We start from the raw sequence: 23650 nt of genomic DNA on the forward strand, positions 1-23650 counted from the left end.
AGTAAAGTCTTCATTGGCTGACAGTGCGGAAGGAGACAGACAAGACCAATGGTCTGGATGTAGAAAGAGCTGCTGAGGCCCTCCAGCTTGTTCAGTATCGAGGAAAAGGACAAGTGTAAAGTTAAAAGCTGCAGCCTTTCAGCTGCTACACTGTGACACACATTACACGAGTGCAGCAATAGCTGCCTCAGAGCAGAGAGCGGCTCTGTACAAACCTCACCCACTTCAATACACTCACTGTGCAGCTTGTTCAACAAATCAACTCAACCAACACCCCCAGCATCAGTATGAAAAGCCCTGAGGGCCGGGGGAGGAGTCAGCCAGCACCAGAGACATTTCAGACTCGCTTTTAAATCAAATATTATTCTTGGAAAAAATTCAGACAACCTTGTAATTCTCCAAAGCTGATTTTTATCAAAAAATCGTCATTTTCACAGTGATATAAGTTTCAGTCAAAATTCATAACAAATAAATACCAAACATCCAACTTGAGTTGGAGTCAGGCTGGGTTTACGTAAAGGGACAGGTCAGGAGGAGCTGGACAATATGTTTCAGTTTGTGTTTCCCACAAAGTAAAACACAACTTGACCATCCGTGCCTGGGGCTGCTTTGAGACAGAAGTATATGAAGGAGAGCAGCAGGCTGCCAGTCACTCACAGGACACAATCCCCACCTCCTCCCATCCTCTCTCCACCCACCCCCACCACCAACAGACCTTCACTCCCATCGCCTGGGTTCAATTATTCCCTGTTGCTCCCTCTAATCCTGTTTACTCTTGATTCTGCTCCGGGTTTTGTCTCCAGCTCTCAAAGTGGGCAGGACCGAGAGCAGCAAATAACAATAATTCCTTGATGTGGAGATGCCGGCGTTGGACTGGGGTGGGCACAGTAAGAAGGCTGACACCAGGTTAAAGTCCAACAGGTTTGTTTCGAATTGCTCGCTGTCAGAGCACTGCTCCTTCCTCAGGTGAATTCCGTGAGTATTGCAGTGAACGTCATGAGGGAATTACTGAACTGAATATGTTCAGCAGCGGAGCAGGAACATTGGAACTGAAAGTGGTTTGAATCAGGAAGTGCTGAGTGTGAACATGGCTTCCAGACAGCAGGAAGAAAGTTTGTCCGAGGATTTAATTTGTTCCATTTGTCTTGATTTCTTCACTGATCCGGTTTCACTGGAGTGTGGACACAACTTCTGCCGCTCCTGTATCACCCAGTGTTGGGAAAAGAAGGAGAGAAACTCCTGCCCGGAATGTAGACAGGAGTTTCCAGAAAGAATCCTCAGGGCCAATCGGATCTTAGTGAATCTGGCTGAGAAAGCTCGAAAATTAAAGCTGAATGGGAAAGAGAAGGAAAGTAAACTTCACTGTGAGGAACATCAGGAAGAACTGAAGCTGTTTTGTGAAACTGACAAGAAATTGATCTGTCTGATTTGTAGAGATTCGCGGGAACACAGAGAACACCGCTTCATCCCGATTAAAGAGGCTGTTGAAATCTACAAGGTAAAAGGGAACAGATTTGATCACCTGATTATCTGATCACATTTTCAGGATCTAACACTTTTATTTTCTGATTTTCTCTCCCAATCCCAGGATGGGGTGAAATCTTCCTTCGATTCTCTCACAGAGAAGAAATCGACGGTTCTCGAAATGGAGCAGCAGCAGAAACAGAAGATTTCCCAAATTAGGGTAAAGTCTCCCTGAGCTGAGCTTCCAAATTTAATCCATTATTTTGTTGTTTATATCACAGAAACATATTATTTTTAATGTTTCTTCTTGTAGAAACAGTCGGTCAGTCTGCAGAGTCACATCACATCCGAGTTCACTAAAATGCACCAGATTCTCACTGAGAAAGAGCAGCGTTTCATCCGAGATCTCAGGGAAGAAGAGGAAAAAATTCTAAAACCAATGGAGGAAAATCTTTGTGAAATTCAGGAGAATTTAAATTCTATTCAGGAGAAACTCTCAAAGTTGGAAAACCAGTTGGAACAAAAAGACGGAGTGAGATTTCTGAAGGTGAGGGATTATATTTCAGTTTAGTTCAGTGAAAGTTCACAGTCACAACATGATCCACACGAGCCTCCTCCCATCCTACTTCATTTCCCTGTCAATATATCCTTCTGTTCCTTTCTCCCTCATCTGTATCCAGCTTCTCCTTAAATGTACCCCTGGCTTTCCCTGGGTGGGTGGAATTTAATGCTGTTCCCCCCAGGGTACATTTAGTCAGGGTGTGGGGTGAGTGGAAGGGGACATGGGGAATGACACTGTGTGGAGTTTCTGTTGTCTTTCCATCTCTACACAGATTAAGTCCGTGGTGGTAAGTCTTGTGGGACAGCCTTCCTGTAACCAATTCAGCCCCTTCACAGGGCAATGAATGTTCTCATCCTGCTGTCACTGGTATTCCCTCAGCAATGAGCAGGGGTCTCACAATACGGGAAGCCTGAAAATCAAACCCTGTTGGGATTCTGGGAGGGGGTGAGGGGGAGGTGGTGGGATTGAGGATGTAGCGGGAATGCCCTTGTTCAGTTGCACTGTGTACCTGATTGAGGGACTGTAAGAGGTTCACGCTCCCGTTTCCTCTGACTGATGGTTCTTGACTTGAGGATTTTATAAAGAACAAAATTACACAGACACGGGGATTGGCTCAACCACAAACTTGTTGTTTAGTGAAAACACTCCCAACACCCGAATACAAAGAGCTGTAAATAGTGTAAATCACATCACACAGCATTTAATTGGTTTTCCAATTTAAATCCCTCCACAATTTAACCTCGGCTTCCACATAAACACACAAATCACCACAACTTATTAAAAAGCCTCTCCTGAAAATCCACAGACAAAACCCCACATTTCAGCCCAAACGTTCCTCAATTCAAACCCAAATCCCCCCAGGATTTGGTTTCATCATAGATTACCATAGAATTTACAGTGCAGAAGGAGGCCATTCGGCCCATCGAGTCTGCACCGGCTTTTGGAAAGAGCACCCTCCCCAAGGTCAACACCTCCACCCAGTCCCCATAACCCAGTAACCCCACCCAACACTAGGGCAACTAAGGGCAATTTATCATGGCCAATCCACCTAACCTGCACATCTTTGAACTGTGGGAGTAAACCGGAGCACCCGGAGGAAACCCACGCACACACGGGGAGGATGTGCAGACTCCGCACAGACAGTGACCCAAGCTGGAATCGAACATGGGACCCTGGAGCTGTGACGCAATTGTGCTATCCACAATGCTACCGTTGGTTGTTACCCTTAAGTTATTTTAAAACCTCAGCCCCAATCCCCCTCGGATTTGGCTGATAAATTACAATTCCCCACCCGGCTGCTCCTTCTGGTGTGAATTGTAGGCCCGGGAGCCAGGTTGACCGTTCTTGACCCTCCTTCTTGGCTGCAGTGCCAGACCCTTGGATCTTGTCCTTTTAATGATGATTCTTATCGGAATATCACAAACACACTTCCTGAAGCCATCCTGCTGGAGGGTCAGTGCTCAGCACCTTTCAATCTCTATACACAGTCATTTTCAATCCCAGGGTCACGGCGTTCCCGATCGCGGGAAGTGGGATCCTCATAAAATCCAACCCATGGGATTTAAACTGAATTGGAAAAGCAGCAGTTAATGATGTTGGAATCAGGTTTAAACTGGCTTCACAGACTCATTAAGGAGACTAATTAACTTCCTGCCGCTAGTCCGGTGCATTGACCCCTTCCCGACTCTGACTTAATCCCGGGAGGTTTTCCTGCCATCGACAGACTGAGCCGTGTCCTCTCGTGTGATTCCCTGTGTCCGGACACCATGCTCGCTGCTGTGACAGACTGGAGTAAATTCCACCCCGTGTGACAGTGAGTTCCACATTCCCATCACTCTCTCGGCAAAGAAGTTTCTCCTGAACTCCCGATTGGATTTATTTGTAACTTTATGGTTGCGTTATGTAATTTGGACGAACACAAGCTGCCACTTGATGCAATTTTGAGTAAAAGTTGCTCCAAACTTTGAAGTGAGTTCAATGTGTTTTATTGAACTATTAGCACAGTTCTCAATGAGGTTCGACTCTCTGCTAATCTAAATGTAGTAACTCGGTCTAACTGAACCAGCCTTGCTCTAAGCCACGTGCTGGGGTGTGATGCTGAGGATACACCCTGTCTCACTCTGTAGATGTTGGTCTGTGGAAAGAGGCGGGGTGTGAGTGCCTCATCCCTTTTATAGTGAGATACCACCCCTCAGTGTCCTGACTGCTCATTGGTCGTGTCCAAATTCTATGTGTTCATTAGCTGCATGTTTGCATATCATAGAACACAGTACGAAGTCTTACAACACCAGGTTAAAGTCCAACAGGTTTGTTTCGATGTCACTAGCTTTCGGAGCGCTGCTCCTTCCTCAGGTGAATGAAGAGGTCTGTCCCAGAAACACATATATGGACAAATTCAAAGATGCCAAACAATGCTAGGAATGCGACCATTAGCAGGTGATTAAATCTTTACAGATCCAGAGATGGGGTAACCCCAGGTTAAAGAGGTGTGAATTGCATCAAGCCAGGACAGTTGGTAGGATTTCGCAGGCCAGATGGTGGGGGATGAATGTAATGCGACATGAATCCCAGGTCCCGGTTGAGGCCGCACTCATGTGTGCGGAACTTGGCTATAAGTTTCTGCTCGGCGATTCTGCGTTGTCGCGGGTCCTTAGAACATACTGTGCAGAAGGAGGCCATTCGGCCCATCGAGTCTGCACCGACCCACTTAAGCCCTCACTTCCACTCTAATCCCATAACCCAATAACCCCCCACAAACCTTTTTGGACACTAAGGGCAATTTAGCATGGCCAATCCACCTAACCTGCACGTCTTTGGACTGTGGGAGGAAACCGGAGCACCCGGAGGAAACCCACGCAGACACGGGGAGAACGTGCAGGGTCCGCACAGTTAGTGACCCAGTGGGGAATCGAACCAGGGACCCTGGCGCTGTGACGCCACTGTGCTAGCCACTTGTGCTACCGTGCTACTATATCATGACATATCTTATGTTTCTATCCCTATTTCTGGATTCTCTACAGTGTAAACATCTTCACTGAATCTATCAAGCCCGACCCCTTTTCATCATTTGAAAGATCTCTATCAGGTCTTCTCTTTTCTACAGTAAAGTTGATCAATCTTTGCTGTTAGTTGAAGCCTCTCAGTTGCTGTCAATCTTTCTGATACTTTCTCCTGTGCTTCAATATCCTTTGTGGAACATCCTCTTTCTATTCCATGTCTGCAGCAATGGGAATTGACAATTCTCAGCAGCTTGTAACAATGTGAGGGTCATTTCTGCTTTCTGGATATGGACAGTCCGTCTCTGTCAACTCAGATTTGTGTTTTGTTTATTTCAGGAGGAAGCATCTCGGAAGAGGAGGTAGGACATGAACTTTACTGAAACTCAGGGCAAGTTGGTAAAATTACTCAGCAAAGTGTTTATGGCCAATTTATAATCAACTCTTTAATATTTACAGGATTAGCGATGAGGATAAAAAGCTGTCACTAGCAGATGATGTCCTGTCCACCGGAAAATACAACAGCCTTGTACAGTTCTCAATGTGGAGAGAAATGCTGGATGTCATTAACCCTGGTAAAACTCAGATAAGTTCCTCTATCCTGATTTATATCTTATATTTCAATCATTATCCATATAAATATCAAAGACACCGGGCGGGATTCTCCGGTCCGCCAGCCCCCTTTTCCTGGGCAGGGGCCCTCACTGGCAGCGGGATTCTCCGCCTCTGCCACCTGCCAATGGGATTACCCATTGTGGCCACCCCACACCGCCGGGAAACCCGTGGGCGCGGGAGCGCTGCCGGCGCAACGGAGAATCCGTCGGCAGAGAGAATGTTTAAGAGCTTTGTTATAAAGAAATGAGGATAAAAATGGTCCTGATTGGAATTAAAGTCTGATTCATGCACCTAATCCACTTTCTAAACATCATTCTCAGCTCGGTCAGCTGAAACTGTCGGCTCCCCAAACATCACCAATACAGGAACTCTCAGATGAAGCTCTGTCTCCAGAACCCATCCATACTTTACAAACTTCAGCAAGTGGAAACTCCGCCACTCCCAGTTGAACCTTTCCTCCCCGAAAATCCCGGAGTGACCGTATTTAACCGCGTGTTTCCCGGCGCTCGCAGTGCCGAGAAACACATGGCGATAAAACGCCCCCCACGTTGGGTAAGATGCCTGTGGGGAACGCGGGGCCGAGGCCGCTCATCGCCCCGTTTTGTGCAGTGAGGAGCTCCGCTCGTCCGAACTGCTCACTGCAGCGAGAGGTCGGGACGCTATTTTAAAATGATATCCCGATCTCCCAGGCCACCGACGCCACCCCAACACCCCCCCCCCCCCCCCCTCCCAAGCACCATCTCACTTTGGGAGGGTCCCCAGCTCCCCCCGCAACACACACGCTGGACGCCCCCAGCCTGATCACCAGCATACAGAAAATGGCAGCTTGGCACATTGGCAGTGACAGCCTGGCAGTGCCCTTGTCAGCTAGCAGTGTGATGTGACCATCAATTCACTCAAAGACACGAGGCGAAGTAAACCGTGGTTTTAATCAGCTTAGAACAGTGCCTGCCTGCGACTGGAACAATAGTGGAAACCGCCTGCAGGTCAGCTGCTCTTTATACTTCCTTTCAAGGGGAGGAGCCATGGGCAGAGCCCGTACATGCCCCAACATATCCCCCTGTGGGTGAAGCCACACAATGGCCCATATGTGGAGCCCACAGGGTTAACAACATAACACAACAGGGTTTTTCCCCTCTCTCTGCCCCTCAGCAGCCATGGAGCCCAGTCCCCGTTTGTAAATACTTGCACTAATTCACACCCGCGTGACTTCTGCCTGAGAGGGGCGGAGCATCGTGGAAGGGCGGAGCATACTGTGTCCAATCCGCTGATTAGATTTAACTCTATGTAAATGAGGGTGTTACATGGGCCCGCTGCAGGGCACAAACTTTGATTTCACCGCCAGGGAGGGACTGGAGCCTGGCGTCGGAATCAGTGCCGGGCACAAACCTCGATTTGTGCATTACGCCCGATTCTCCGCCCAATCGCACTTCCGGTGCCGTGAAGCCGAGAATCCCCCATATTTGTTTCCACGGAGCAGAACGGAAATATCTCGGTGTTGAGATCTTCATCTAAATTTGAGAAGAGATTTGTTTATTTTGTTGATGTCACCCACACCCCACACACACCCACACACACACACACACACACAGTTACACACACACACACACACAGTTACACACACACACACAGTTACACACACACACAGTTTTACACACACACAGTTACACACACACACACAGTTTTACACACACACAGTTACACACACACACACACAGTTACACACACACACACAGTTACACACACACAGTTACACACACACACACACAGTTACACACACACACAGTTACACACACACAGTTACACACACACACACAGTTACACACACAGTTACACACACACACAGTTACACACACAGTTACACACACACACACACAGTTACAGACACACAGTTACACACACAGACACACAGTTACACACACACAGTTACACACACACACACACAGTTACACACACGCAGTTACACACACACACAGTTACACACACACAGTTACACACACACACAGTTACACACACAGTTACATACACACACACAGTTACACACACACACAGTTACACACACAGTTACACACACACACAGTTACACACACACACACAGTTACACACACACACAGTTACACACACAGTTACACACACACACAGTTACACACACAGTTACACACACACACACACAGTTACAGACACACAGTTACACACACACACAGTTACACACAGTTACAGACACACACACACACAGTTACACACACACAGTTACACACACACACAGTTACACACATAGTTACACACACACACAGTTACACACACACACAGTTACACACACACAGTTACAGACACACACAGTTACACACACCCCACAGTTTTACACACACACACACACACACAGTTACAGACACACACACACACAGTTACAGACACACACAGTTACACACACACACAGTTACACACACACACAGGTACAGACACACACAGTTACACACACCCCACAGTTTTACACACACACACACACAGTTACAGACATACACACACACAGTTACATACACACACACACACACAGTTACAGACACACACACACAAACACACACAGTTACACACACACACACAGTTACAGACACACACAGTTATACACACCCCACAGTTTTACACACACACACACACACACACAGTTACAGACACACACACACACAGTTACAGACACACACACACACACAGTTACAGACACACACACACAAACACACACAGTTACACACACAGTTACACGCACACACAGTTACATACACAATTACACACAGTTACACACAGAGTAAGACACACACACAGTTACACACACACAGTTAGACACAAAGTTACACACACACACAGTTACACACGCACAGTTACAGACACAGACACACACACACAGTTACACACACACAGTTGCAGACACACACACACAGTTACATACACACGCAGTTACACACACACAGTTACACGCACACACAGTTCCATACACACACAATTACACACACACAGTTAGACACACACACAGTTACACACAAAGTTACACACACACACAGTTACACACGCACAGTTACATACACATGCACACAATTAGACACACACACCCAGACACACACCGACACACACAAAGTTACACACACACACACAGTTACACACACACAGTGACACACGCACAGTTACAGACACACACACACACACACAGTTACACACACAGAGTTGCAGACACACACACACAGTTACACACACACACAGTTACACACACACACAGTTACATACACACACAATTACACACACACAGTTAGACACACGCACAGTTACACACAGTTACACACAAAGTTACACACATACACAGTTACACACGCACAGTTACACACACTGCACACAATTACACACACACAGTTACACACACACCCACACACACCGACGCACACAAGGTTCCACACACACACACACACACAGTTACACACACACACAGTTACACACACAGTTACACACACACAGTTACACCCACCCACACACAGTTACACACACGCACACAGTTACACACACAGTTACACACACGCAGTTACACACACACACAGTTACACACACATACACACAGTTACACACACACAGTTACACGCAAACACAGTTACACGCACACACACAGTTATACACATACATAGTTACACACACACGCACACACAGTTACACGCACACAGTTACACACACACACAGTTTCACACACCCACACCGTTACACACACACAGTTTCACACCCACCCCCACACACAGTTACACACACATAGTTACGCAGTTATACACACACACACACACAGTTTCACACACACTTACACACAGTTGCACACACACATACACAGTTACACACACACACACACACAGTTACACACACACACAGTTACATGCACACACACACACACATTTACACACACACACACAGTTACACACACGCACACATAGTCTCTCCCCGATCCCCAGTGACTCTCCCCCGATCCCCAGTAAGTCTTTCCCCCGAACCTGTGAGTCTCTCCCCCGATCCCCAGTGAGTCTCTCCCCCCGATCCCCAGTGAGTCTCCCCCGATCCCCAGTGACTCTCCCCCTGATCCCCAGTGAGTCTCCCCGCCGATCTCCAGTGAGTATCTCCCCGATCCCCAGTGAGTCTCTCCCCCGATCCCCAGTGAGTCTCTCCCCCGATCCCCAGTGTGTCTCTCCCCCGATCCCCAGTGAGTCTCTCCCCCCGATCCCCAGTGAGCCTCGCCGATCCCCAGTGACTCTCGCCCTGATCCCCAGTGAGTCTCCCCCGATCCCCAGTGACTCTCCCCCTGATCCCCAGTGAGTCTCCCCCCCGAGCCCCAGTGAGTATCTCCCCGATCCCGAGTGAGTCTCTCCCCCCGATCCCCAGTGAGTCTCTCCCCCGATCCCCAGTGTGTCTCTCCCCCGATCACCAGTGAGTCTCTCCCCGATCCCCAGTGAGCCTCTCCCCAATCCGCAGTGAGTCTCTCCCCCCGATCCCCAGTGAGACTCCCCCGATCCCCAGTCACTCTCCCCCGATCCCCAGTGAGTCTCCTCCCTATCCCCAGTGAGTCTCCCCCGATCCCCAGTAAGTCTCCCCCGATCCCTACTGAGACTCTCCCCCGATCCCCAGTGAGTCCCCCCCCAATCCCCAGTGAGTCTCTGCCCGATCGCCAGTGAGTCTCTCCCCCCCGAAACCCAGTAAGTCTCTCCTCCCGATGCCCAGTGAGTCTCCTCCCCGATGCCCAGTGAGTCTCTCCCCCCGATCCCCAGTGAGTCTCGCCCGCCGATCCCCAGTGACTCTCCCCCTGATCCCCAGTCTCTCCCCGATCTGCAGTGAGTGTCACCCCGATCCTCAGTTAGTCTCTCCCCCGATCCCCAGTGAGTCTCTCCCCGAACCCGTGAGTCTCCCCCTGATCCCCAGTGAGTCTCCCCGATCCCCAGTGAGTCTCCCCCTGATCCCCAGTGAGTCTCCCCCGATCCCCAGTGAGTCTCCCCCCGATCCCCAGTGAGTCTCCCCCTGATCCCCAGTGAGTCGCCCCCGATCTCCAGTGAGTCTCCCCCGATCCCCCGTGAGTCTCTCCCCCGATCCCCAGTGAGTCTCACCCCCCCGAAACCCAGTAAGTCTCTCCCCCCGCTCCCCAGTGAGTGTCTCCCCGATCCCCAGTTAGTCTCTCCCCCGATCCCCAGTGAGTCTCTCCCCGATCCCCAGTGAGTCTCCCCCTGATCCCCAGTGAGTCTCCCCGATCCCCAGTGAGTCTCCCCCTGATCCCCAGTGAGTCTCCCCCGATCCCCAGTGAGTCTCTCCCCCCCGAAACCCAGTAAGTCTCTCCCCCCGCTCCCCAGTGAGTGTCTCCCCGATCCCCAGTTAGTCTCTCCCCCGATCCCCAGTGAGTCTCTCCCCGATCCCCAGTGAGTCTCCCCCTGATCCCCAGTGAGTCTCCCCGATCCCCAGTGAGTCTCCCCCTGATCCCCAGTGAGTCTCCCCCGATCCCCAGTGAGTCTCTCCCCGATCCCCAGTGAGTCTCCCCCGATCCCTAGTGGGTCTCTACCCGATCCCGAGTGAGTCTCCCCCCCCGATCCCCAGTGAGTCTCGCCCCCCGATCCCCAGTGACTCTCCCCCTGATCCCCAGTCTCTCCCCGATTCCCAGTGAGTCTCCCCCCGATCCCCAGTGAGACTCCCCCCCGATCCCCAGTGAGTCTCCCCCCGATCCCCAGTGGGACTCTCCCACCGATCCCCAGTGCGACTCTCCCCCGAACCCGTGAGTCTCTCCCCCGATCCCCAGTGAGACTCTCCCCACGATCCCGTGAGTCTCTCCCCGATACGCAGTGAGTGTCTCCCCGATCCCCAGTGAGTCTCTCCCCCGATCCCCAGTGAGTCTCTCCCCGATCCCCAGTGAGTCTCCCCCTGATCCCCAGTGAGTTCCCCCGATCCCCAGTGACTCTCCCCGATCCCCAGTGAGTCTACCCCTGATCCCCAGTGAGTCTCCCCGATCCCCAGTGAGTCTCCCCCCGATCCCCAGTGAGTCTCCCCACGATCCCCAGTTAGTCTCTCCCCGATCCCCAGCGAGTCTCTCCCCGATCCCCAGTGAGTCTCTCCCCGATCCCCAGTGAGCCTCTCCCCCCAATCCCCAGTGAGTCTCTCCCCGATCCCCAGCGAGTCTCTCCCCGATCCCCAGTGAGTCTCTCCCCGATCCACAGTGATTCTCCCCCTGATCCCCAGTGAGTCTCCCCCTGATCCCCAGTGGGTCTCTCCCCGATCCCCAGCGAGTCTCTCCCCGATCCCCCATGAGTCTCTCCCCGATCCCCAGTGAGTCTCTCTCGCCAATCCCCAGTGAGTCTCTCCCCGATCCCCAGTGAGTCTCTCCCCCGACCCCCAGAGAGTCTCCCCCCCGAACCCCAGTGAGTCTCCCCCTGATCCCCAGTGAGTCTCTCCCCCGATCCCCAGTGGCTCTCTCCCCGATCCCCAGTGAGTCTCCCCCGATCCCCAGTGAGTCTCCCCCGATCCCCAGTGAGTCTCCCCCTGATCCCCAGTGAGTCTCTCCCCCGATCCCCAGTGGGTCTCTCCCCGATCCCCAGTGAGTCTCCCCCGATCCCCAGTGAGTCTCCCCCGATCCCCAGTGAGTCTCTCCCCGATCCCCAGTGAGTCTCCCCGATCCCCAGTGAGTCTCTCCCCTGATCCCCAGTGAGTCTCTCCCCCGATCCCCAGTGAGTCTCCCCGATCCCCAGTGAGTCTCTCCCCGATCCCCAGTGAGTCTCTCCCTGATCCCCAGTGAGTCTCTCCCCTGATCCCCAGTGAGTCTCTCCCCCGATCCCCAGTGAGTCTCCCCGATCCCCAGTGAGTCTCTCCCCGATCCCCAGTGAGTCTCTCCCTGATCCCCAGTGAGTCTCTCCCCTGATCCCCAGTGAGTCTCCCCCGATCCCCAGTGAGTCTCTCCCCTGATCCCCAGTGAGTCTCTCCCCTGATCCGCAGTGAGTCTCTCTCCCCGATCCCCAGTGAGTCTCCCCCGATCCCCAGTGAGTCTCTCCCCGATCCCCAGTGAGTCTCTCCCCGATCCCCAGTGAGTCTCTCCCCCCCGAAACCCAGTAAGTCTCTCCTCCCGATGCCCAGTGAGTCTCCTCCCCGATGCCCAGTGAGTCTCTCCCCCCGATCCCCAGTGAGTCTCGCCCGCCGATCCCCAGTGACTCTCCACCTGATCCCCAGTCTCTCCCCGATCTGCAGTGAGTGTCACCCCGATCCTCAGTTAGTCTCTCCCCCGATCCCCAGTGAGTCTCTCCCCGAACCCGTGAGTCTCCCCCTGATCCCCAGTGAGTCTCCCCGATCCCCAGTGAGTCTCCCCCTGATCCCCAGTGAGTCTCCCCCGATCCCCAGTGAGTCTCCCCCCGATCCCCAGTGAGTCTCCCCCTGATCCCTAGTGGGTCTCCTCCGATCCCCAGTGAGTCTCCCTCCCGATCCCCAGTGAGCCTCTCCCCCGATCCCCAGTGAGTCTCTCCCCCCCGAAACCCAGTAAGTCTCTCCCCCCGCTCCCCAGTGAGTGTCTCCCCGATCCCCAGTTAGTCTCTCCCCCGATCCCCAGTGAGTCTCTCCCCGATCCCCAGTGAGTCTCCCCCTGATCCCCAGTGAGTCTCCCCGATCCCCAGTGAGTCTCCCCCTGATCCCCAGTGAGTCTCCCCCGATCCCCAGTGAGTCTCTCCCCGATCCCCAGTGAGTCTCCCCCGATCCCTAGTGGGTCTCTACCCGATCCCGAGTGAGTCTCCCCCCCCGATCCCCAGTGAGTCTCGCCCCCCGATCCCCAGTGACTCTCCCCCTGATCCCCAGTCTCTCCCCGATTCCCAGTGAGTCTCCCCCCGATCCCCAGTGAGACTCCCCCCCGATCCCCAGTGAGTCTCCCCCCGATCCCCAGTGGGACTCTCCCACCGATCCCCAGTGCGACTCTCCCCCGAACCCGTGAGTCTCTCCCCCGATCCCCAGTGAGACTCTCCCCACGATCCCGTGAGTCTCTCCCCGATACGCAGTGAGTGTCTCCCCGATCCCCAGTGAGTCTCTCCCCCGATCCCCAGTGAGTCTCTCCCCGATCCCCAGTGAGTCTCCCCCTGATCCCCAGTGAGTTCCCCCGATCCCCAGTGACTCTCCCCGATCCCCAGTGAGTCTACCCCTGATCCCCAGTGAGTCTCCCCGATCCCCAGTGAGTCTCCCCCCGATCCCCAGTGAGTCTCCCCACGATCCCCAGTTAGTCTCTCCCCGATCCCCAGCGAGTCTCTCCCCGATCCCCAGTGAGTCTCTCCCCGATCCCCAGTGAGCCTCTCCCCCCAATCCCCAGTGAGTCTCTCCCCGATCCCCAGCGAGTCTCTCCCCGATCCCCAGTGAGTCTCTCCCCGATCCACAGTGATTCTCCCCCTGATCCCCAGTGAGTCTCCCCCTGATCCCCAGTGGGTCTCTCCCCGATCCCCAGCGAGTCTCTCCCCGATCCCCCATGAGTCTCTCCCCGATCCCCAGTGAGTCTCTCTCGCCAATCCCCAGTGAGTCTCTCCCCGATCCCCAGTGAGTCTCTCCCCCGATCCCCAGAGAGTCTCCCCCCCGAACCCCAGTGAGTCTCCCCCTGATCCCCAGTGAGTCTCTCCCCCGATCCCCAGTGGCTCTCTCCCCGATCCCCAGTGAGTCTCCCCCGATCCCCAGTGAGTCTCCCCCGATCCCCAGTGAGTCTCCCCCTGATCCCCAGTGAGTCTCTCCCCCGATCCCCAGTGGGTCTCTCCCCGATCCCCAGTGAGTCTCCCCCGATCCCCAGTGAGTCTCCCCCGATCCCCAGTGAGTCTCTCCCCGATCCCCAGTGAGTCTCCCCGATCCCCAGTGAGTCTCTCCCCTGATCCCCAGTGAGTCTCTCCCCCGATCCCCAGTGAGTCTCCCCGATCCCCAGTGAGTCTCTCCCCGATCCCCAGTGAGTCTCCCCCTGATCCCCAGTGAGTCTCTCCCCTGATCCCCAGTGAGTCTCTCCCCCGATCCCCAGTGAGTCTCCCCGATCCCCAGTGAGTCTCTCCCCGATCCCCAGTGAGTCTCTCCCTGATCCCCAGTGAGTCTCTCCCCTGATCCCCAGTGAGTCTCCCCCGATCCCCAGTGAGTCTCTCCCCTGATCCCCAGTGAGTCTCTCCCCTGATCCGCAGTGAGTCTCTCTCCCCGATCCCCAGTGAGTCTCCCCCGATCCCCAGTGAGTCTCTCCCCGATCCCCAGTGAGTCTCTCCCCGATCCCCAGTGAGTCTCTCCCCGATCCCCAGCGAGTCTCTCCCCGATCCCCAGCGAGTCTCTCCCCGATCCCCAGTGAGTCTCTCCCCGATCCCCAGTGAGCCTCTCCCCCCAATCCCCAGTGAGTCTCTCCCCGATCCCCAGTGAGTCTCTCCCCCGATGCCCAGCAAGTCTCTCCCCGATCCCCAGTGAGTCTCTCCCCGATCCCCAGTGAGTCTCTCCCCGATCCCCAGTGAGTCTCCCCCCTGATCCCCAGTGAGTCTCCCCCCGATATCCAGTGAGTCTCCCCCTGATCCCCAGAGGGTCTCTCCCCGATCACCAGCGAGTCTCTCCCCGATCCCCCGTGCGTCTCTCCCCGATCCCCAGTGAGTCTCTCTCCCAAATCCCCAGTGAGTCTCTCCCCGATCCCCAGTGAGTCTCTCCCCCGATCCCCAGTGAGTCTCCCCCCAATCCCCAGTGAGTCTCCCCCGATCCCCAGTGAGTCTCTCCCCCCGATCCCCAGTGAGTCTGTCCCTGATCCCCAGTGGGTCTCTCCCCGATCCCCAGCGAGTCTCTCCCCAATCCCCCGTGAGTCTCTCCCCGATCCCCAGTGAGTCTCTCTCCCAAATCCCCAGTGAGTCTCTCCCCGATCCCTAGTGGGTCTCTACCCGATCCCGAGTGAGTCTCCCCCCCGATCCCCAGTGAGTCTCGCCCCCCGATCTCCAGTGACTCTCCCCCTGATCCCCAGTCTCTCCCCGATTCCCAGTGAGTCTCCCCCCGATCCCCAGTGAGACTCCCCCCCGATCCCCAGTGAGTCTCCCCCCGATCCCCAGTGGGACTCTCCCAACGATCCCCAGTGCGACTCTCCCCCGAACCCGTGAGTCTCTCCCCCGATCCCCAGTGAGACTCTCCCCACAATCCCGTGAGTCTCTCCCCGATACGCAGTGAGTGTCTCCCCGATCCCCAGTGAGTCTCTCCCCCGATCCCCAGTGAGTCTCTCCCCGATCCCCAGTGAGTCTCCCCCTGATCCCCAGTGAGTTCCCCCGATCCCCAGTGACTCTCCCCGATCCCCAGTGAGTCTACCCCTGATCCCCAGTGAGTCTCCCCGATCCCCAGTGAGTCTCCCCCCGATCCCCAGTTGGCCTCTCCCCGATCCCCAGCGAGTCTCTCCCCGATCCCCAGTGAGTCTCTCCCCGATCCCCAGTGAGCCTCTCCCCCCCGATCCTCAGTGAGTCTCCCCCCCGATCCCCAGTGAGTCTCCCCCTGATCCCCAGTGAGTCTCTCCCCCGATCCCCAGTGAGTCTCCCCCGATCCCCAGTGAGTCTCCCCCAATCCCCAGTGAGTCTCCCCCTGATCCCCAGTGAGTCTCTCCCCCGATCCCCAGTGGGTCTCTCCCCGATCCCCAGTGAGTCTCCCCCGATCCCCAGTGAGTCTCCCCCGATCCCCCGTGAGTCTCTCCCCTGATCCCCAGTGGCTCTCTCCCCGATCCCCAGTGAGTCTCCCCCTGATCCCCAGTGAGTCTCCCCCGATCCCCAGTGAGTCTCCCCCTGATCCCCAGTGAGTCTCCCCCGATTCCCAGTGAGTCTCCCCCCGATCCCCAGTGAGTCTCCCCCCGATCCCCAGCGAGTCTCTCCCCGATCCCCAGCGAGTCTCTCCCCGATCCCCAGTGAGTCTCTCCCCGATCCCCAGTGAGCCTCTCCCCCCAATCCCCAGTGAGTCTCTCCCCGATCCCCAGTGAGTCTCTCCCCCGATGCCCAGCAAGTCTCTCCCCGATCCCCAGTGAGTCTCTCCCCGATCCCCAGTGAGTCTCTCCCAGATCCCCAGTGAGTCTCCCCCCTGATCCCCAGTGAGTCTCCCCCCGATATCCAGTGAGTCTCCCCCTGATCCCCAGAGGGTCTCTCCCCGATCACCAGCGAGTCTCTCCCCGATCCCCCGTGAGTCTCTCCCCGATCCCCAGTGAGTCTCTCTCCCAAATCCCCAGTGAGTCTCTCCCCGATCCCCAGTGAGTCTCTCCCCCGATCCCCAGTGAGTCTCCCCCCAATCCCCAGTGAGTCTCCCCCGATCCCCAGTGAGTCTCTCCCCCCGATCCCCAGTGAGTCTGTCCCTGATCCCCAGTGGGTCTCTCCCCGATCCCCAGCGAGTCTCTCCCCGATCCCCCGTGAGTCTCTCCCCGATCCCCAGTGAGTCTCTCTCCCAAATCCCCAGTGAGTCTCTCCCCGATCCCCAGTGGGTCTCTCCCCGATCCCCAGCAAGTCTCTCCCCGATCCCCAGTGAGTCTCCCCCGATACCCAGTGAGTCTCCCCCCGATCCCCAGTGAGTCTCTCCCCGATCCCCAGAGGGTCTCTCCCCGATCACCAGCGAGTCTCTCCCCGATCCCTCGTGAGTCTCTCCCCGATCCCCAGTGAGTCTCTCTCCCAAATCCCCAGTGAGTCTCTCCCCGATCCCCAGTGAGTCTCTCCCCCGATCCCCAGTGAGTCTCCCCCCAATCCCCAGTGAGTCTCCCCCGATCCCCAGTGAGTCTCTCCCCCCGATCCCCAGTGAGTCTGTCCCTGATCCCCAGTGGGTCTCTCCCCGATCCCCAGCGAGTCTCTCCCCGATCCCCCGTGAGTCTCTCCCCGATCCCCAGTGAGTCTCTCTCCCAAATCCCCAGTGAGTCTCTCCCCGATCCCCAGTGGGTCTCTCCCCGATCCCCAGCAAGTCTCTCCCCGATCCCCAGTGAGTCTCCCCCAATACCCAGTGAGTCTCCCCCCGATCCCCAGTGAGTCTCTCCCCGATCCCCAGCGGGTCTCTCCCCGATCCCCAGCGAGTCTCCCCCCGATCCCCAGTGAGTCTCCCCCGATCCCCAGTGAGTCTCCCCCCGATTCCCAGTGAGTCTCTCCCCGATCCCCAGTGGGTCTCTCCCCGATCCCCAGCGAGTCTCCCCCCGATCTCCAGTGAGTCTCTCCCCGATCCCCAGAGAGTCTCTCCCCGATCCCCAGTGGGTCTCTCCCCGATCCCCAGTGAGTCTCCCCCTGATCCCCAGTGAGTCTCCCCCCGATCCCCAGTGAGTCTCTCCCCGATCCCCAGTGAGTCTCTCCCCAATCCCCAGTGAGTCTCTCCCCGATCCCCAGTGAGTCTCTCCCCGATCCCCAGTGAGTCTCTCCCCAATCCCCAGTGAGTCTCTCCCCGATCCCCAGTGAGTCTCTCCCCGATCCCCAGTGAGTCTCTCCCCGATCCCCGGTGAGTCTCTAATTTTCTGTTTTTTCTCCCAGTCTCTGTGACCCTGGATGTGGAAACAGCGAATCCCCGGCTCGAGGTGTCTGAGGATCTGAAGAGTTTGAGATGGACCCGGACCTGGAGGCGTCGCCCTGAAACCAGGAAGAGGTTTACACACAGGCTCTGTGTGCTGGGATCAGAGGGATTCACATCGGGGAGACATTACTGGGAGGTGGAGGTGACGGGGAATCGGGGCTGGAGTCTGGGAGTAGCCGCAGAGTCTGTGGAGAGGAAGGACCCGGTCAGTCTGAGCCCAGAGACTGGAGTCTGGACCATTGGGTGGGTTGTTGATCAGTTTTATATAAATTCCTCTCCTGGATCCCGTCTCCGTGTCGGTCAGATCCCCGGGAAGGTGGGAGTTTATCTCAGTTATGAGTCTGGGACAGTTTCATTTTACAACGTGGACACCAAGTCCCATCTCCACACCTTCACCGGGAATAAATTCACTGAGAAACTTTATCCTTTCTTCTCGACTTGGGATGGAAACGAGTTTCTGAGAATCTGCTCCGGTTCTGATCCGGATCGGGAAAAGGGGCGGGGCCTCGGGGTGGTGACATCATCCCTGACATCACAATGACTTGAGGGTCAGGGGCAGAGGTCAGGGGTTGGGGGTCAGAAACTGCCACAGACAACAGTTTGTCACTAAATGTGTTTGTTAATTTGCAAATTGTAAAATCCCAATCAGACTGTAAATAAAAACAACACAAATAAAAACGTCAGAGGATTAAAATAAAAAGGAAATTAAATATCTTGAACTTTCCCTTGTAGTTCAGTGTAGTGCCGATTTCAGCCACACGATGGTGATGTCGAGCTGTACAAAGGTCAGTAAAGTTTTACAGCGCAGTATCGCCACCTGCTGCTGGATACCTGGTACTGGCAGGAATACCAACAACTCAAAATGCTTAATCGCTGATCAGACAATTCAGGCAGGACCTTTCTTCACAACTGAAAGAGAATTGAATCAGAAACAAAGGAGGGAAAATAAACATGAGCCTGGACTTCCCACTTCCATGTTCCTGTCACACACCGAGTCCCTATCGGGAAATTCCACACAGCCGGTCTGGACAATGTTCAGAAAATCCCAGGTTGGGAGAGTGAGATTTCCCAGTTTGGGATCTTGCTGTGTGTCAGGAGCTGAATTCACAAATCTGAGCGTGTATTCCGAGTACAGAGAGGATAAGAATATCCTCCTGGTTTAATAACTGGAACATTGGTGGATATTCGAATGGCCATAAGGTGAGGAGGGGTTATTGGGTTACGGGAATAGGGTGGAAGTGAGGGCTGAAGTGGGTCGGTGCAGACTCGATGGGCCGAATGGCCTCCTTCTGCACTGTATGTTCTATGTTTTAGGTCCAGTCTGTGGAGAGGTGTTATAACCTGCCTACTTACGATTGGCTGGGGACTAATGACTATCCCACAATCCGATGGGAGTATGAACTTCCCCAATGAGGGGGATGGAGAAACTCCTAGTATAAATAAGCTGGCCAGTTCAGGAACCAGCAGGAAGGAGAAGGTAGCAAGGGAAGTTACTGCTACTGTTATGTATATATTATTATAGTAAATAAACGTTATTACTTTGTATCCTTAAAACTCGTGCTGGATTCTTCGTGGCCCTTACAAAACTGGCGACGAAGGTAAAAGTGAATAGTCGTCTACACTGCTGAAGCCACCTCCCTGGATTTTTGTTGGATACAGGTTGGAAGTTGTTTTCTATTATACCTGCCTCTGTACGGACGTTTGGATGTTTTTGATGCTGCGCTGGAAAGCTGGAGCCAGTACACACAACGGGTGCGTTACTATTTCCGGTCAAACAATATCACCGAAAACGAGCGCCAGGTGGTCATATTGCTCACCGCCTGCGGGCCGCATACGTTTGGGGTGATTAGGAGCCTTACGTACCCAGCTGCGCCGGACACCAAAACGTTTGACAAACTTGTGAATATAGTGGGGCAACACTTTAACCCAACCCAGTCCACGATAGCCCAGCGTTACTGGTTTAATACCGCTGAGAGGACCCCTGGAGAATCCCTTGCTGATTTTTTATCCAGGTTACGCGGGATTGCGGAATACTGTGACTATGGTGAGACCTTGTCAGAAATGTTACGCGACCGTTTAGTTTGCGATATTAATAATGCAGCAACCCAGAGAAAGTTGTCAGCGGAGCCAACATTGACTTTTCAACAGGCAATACAAATAGTCTTGTCCCGAGAGAGCGCAGAGCGAGGAGTACAGGAGTTACAGGGAATGGAAGTGCATGCCTTGGGGCGCAACCCTTTCCGCCCAAAAACGTCCCCCCCGCACTCCTGCGGTACCTTGGGCGAGGCAACGTCCGGACCGACGCCAGAGCCAATGGATGAGGAGCCATGTCCGTGTCAGACTTGTAGGCGCCGACCCCGTCGCGGACGGCGGTCCTGGGGACGCCAGAGGCGCCGTCGTTCCGACCGACACTGGGACCAGCCCAGGGGCCGTAACTGGGACCAGCCCAGAGGCCGTACCTTCCATGTGGATGAACCTGTGGCGACCACTCCTGAGGACGTGGAGATGGAGGACGACTGCCTGCAGCTGCATTGTGTGGCAGCTCCCCGTGTGGCCCCCATTAAGGTGACAGTACGGGTCAATGGCCACCCGCTGGAGATGGAGTTGGATACTGGCGCAGCGGTCTCCGTGATCGCCCAGAGGACATTCGACCGCATCAAGCAGGGTATACAGACCCTTACATTAACTGACTCACAGGCCAGGTTGGCCACCTACACTGGGGAACCACTGGACATTGCAGGAACTACAATGACCCCTGTTGTCTATGGATGCCAGGAGGGGCGTTTCCCACTTATCCTAGTGCGTGGCCATGGGCCCAGCCTGTTGGGTCGGGACTGGTTGCGCCATTTGCGGTTGCAATGGCAGCGCATCCTCCAAACAGTTTCTGGAGGGTTGACTGAGGTGCTAGGACGATACCCAGAGGTATTCCAGCCTGGTTTGGGGAAAATAAAAGGGGCCGTAGCCCGTATCCAAGTTGAACCAGGAGCCACGCCGCGCTATTTCCGGGCGCGCCCAGTGCCTTACGCTTTGCTCGAGAAGGTAGAAGGGGAGCTCACTCGTTTGGAGAGTTTGGGTATTATCAGGCCCGTCCGTTTTGCTGACTGGGCAGCACCAATTGTACCAGTAATGAAGTCAGATGCCACAGTTCGCTTGTGTGGCGACTATAAACTTACAGTGAATACAGTTTCCCGACTCGACCCAATGCCTCGCATAGAGGATCTCTACGCGAAACTTGCAGGTGGACTCTCATTCACAAAATTAGATATGAGTCACGCCTACCTGCAGTTGGAGCGGGACCCTGCCTCCCGACCATATGTAACAATTAACACACACCGGGCCTGTATGAATATACACGGTTGCCCTTTGGAGTATCCTCTGCCTGTGCAATTTTTCAACGTGTTATGGAGGGCATTTTGAGAGGTTTACCACGTGTGGCTGTCTACCTAGATGACGTGTTGATTACAGGGACATCGGAGCAAGAGCATTTGGAAAATCTGGAGGCTGTCCTTAGACGCCTTTCGGAGGCTGGAGTCCGTTTACGTCACACAAAGTGCGTATTTCAGGCAAAAGAAGTAGTCTACCTAGGTTATCGGGTGGACCGCGAGGGTCTGCACCCCGTCGCAGAGAAGGTGCGTGCAATTCAACATGCCCCCACCCCGACTGACACTTCGCATCTTCGTTCTTTTCTCGGTCTTGTAAACTATTACGGGAAGTTCCTCCCCAATCTGGCAACTACGCTGGCCCCTTTGCACCTGCTGCTAAAGAAAAATCACACCTGGGTTTGGGGTCAGCCGCAAGAAACCACTTTCCGGCGGGTAAAGCAACAATTGTCGTCATCTGGGTTACTAACCCACTATGATCCGGGAAAGCCTTTGCTCGTCACATGTGATGCATCCCTGTATGGTATTGGGGCCGTCCTGTCCCACTAGATGGAGAACGGGGCCGAGTGACCGATAGCTTTCGCCTCCCGCACATTGACTGCAGCGGAGAAGAAGTACGCGCAGATCGAGAAGGAGGGCCTGGCAGTGGTTTTCGCGGTGAAACGCTTCCACCAGTATGTGTACGGCCGCCATTTCACTATCGTGACTGATCATAAGCCCCTGCTGGGACTCTTCAGAGAGGATAAGCCAATACCGCCCATTGCTTCTGCACGGATCCAGCGCTGGGCTTTGTTGCTTGCTGCATATGAGTGTTCTCTGGAGCACAAACCAGGTACGCAGATAGCAAATGCCGATGCACTGAGCCGATTGCCTTTATCGACCGGCCCCATGTCGACCCCCACGACCGGTGAGGTGGTTGGAACCCTAAATTTTATGGACACCTCGCCTGTCACGGCATCACAGATCCGTGAGTGGACCCAGACGGAGCCAGTCCTGTCAAAGGTTCGGCACATAGTCCTGTATGGTGGGCAGCATAGACAGCTCCCAGGCGCGTTGCGGGCATTTTCCTCCAAGCTGTCAGAGTTCAGCGTGGAAGACGGCATCCTCTTGTGGGGGACGCGTGTGATTGTCCCGGAAAAAGGCCAGGAGCTGATATTATCAGACTTCCACAATGGGCATCTGGGCGTGACCAAGATGAAAATGTTGGCCCGGAGTTATGTCTGGTGGCCAGGCCTCGACACCGACATTGAGAAGGTGGCCCAAAACTGCTCCATTTGCCAGGAGCATCAGAAGCTTCCGCCGGCCGTGCCCCTACAGCACTGGGAATGGCCAGGGCGGCCTTGGGTACGCTTGCATGCAGATTTCGCAGGCCCTTTTCAGGGATCCAAGTTCCTTCTACTAATTGACGCCCAGTCCAAATGGCTAGAGGTGCATAAGATGCAGGGGACTACGTCCTGCGCAACAATTGAAAAGATGCGTTTATCGTTTAGTACGCATGGCCTCCCCGAGGTGCTGGTCACGGATAATGGCACTCCATTCACGAGTCAGGAGTTTGCTAGGTTTACAAAGATGAACGGCATCCGCCATATCCGCACTGCCCCTTACCACCCGGCTTCAACTGGGTTGGCAGAGCGTGCAGTGCAAACATTCAAAAGAGGCCTAAAGAAGCAGCCTTCCGGATCAATGGACACGAGACTGGCTCGCTTTTTGTTTACGTACAGGACCAGCCCCCATGCAGTGACTGGGGTAGCTCCCGCAGGACTCCTAATGGGCCGGAGACTTCGCACCCGCCTTAGTATGGTTTTCCCGGACATTGGTGCAAAAGTACGCCGCACACAAGAACGGCAGGGACAGGGATTGTCTCGGCATCGTCCGATTCGGCAGTTTGCGTCCGGTGACCCAGTATTCGTGCGGAATTTTGCTGGTGGTGCCCAATGGGTTCCTGGTGTAATCTTTCGCCAAACGGGCCTTATATCTTACCAAGTGCAAGCCCAGGGTCGTCTCCAGCGAAAACACGTAGACCACGTCCGGTCCAGAAGATCATCCCCTCAAAAGACTCCCCGCCCCCGGAGCTCATTTCAACAGCCGCAAAGACCAGAGACAAGGGAAGGTAGTCC

General features: G+C 54.5%; 1 protein-coding gene across 1 annotated transcript in view; it reads left to right on the plus strand.

Moving 5' to 3' along the window:
• The first annotated feature begins 756 nt into the window (after positions 1 to 756).
• The window catches only part of LOC140389178 (uncharacterized), a 137298-nt gene continuing 114404 nt past the window's right edge, over positions 757 to 23650 (plus strand). Inside the window, exons 1-5 of the mRNA XM_072473339.1 lie at positions 757 to 1498; positions 1589 to 1684; positions 1778 to 2029; positions 5362 to 5384; positions 5482 to 5597. Coding sequence (XP_072329440.1) covers positions 1088 to 1498; positions 1589 to 1684; positions 1778 to 2029; positions 5362 to 5384; positions 5482 to 5597 — 898 coding nt within the window. The 5' untranslated portion in view covers positions 757 to 1087. The remainder of the gene's footprint in view (positions 1499 to 1588; positions 1685 to 1777; positions 2030 to 5361; positions 5385 to 5481; positions 5598 to 23650) is intronic.

Source organism: Scyliorhinus torazame, chromosome 14 (assembly GCF_047496885.1).
Source record: "Scyliorhinus torazame isolate Kashiwa2021f chromosome 14, sScyTor2.1, whole genome shotgun sequence".
Taxonomy (NCBI): Eukaryota; Metazoa; Chordata; class Chondrichthyes; order Carcharhiniformes; family Scyliorhinidae; genus Scyliorhinus; species Scyliorhinus torazame.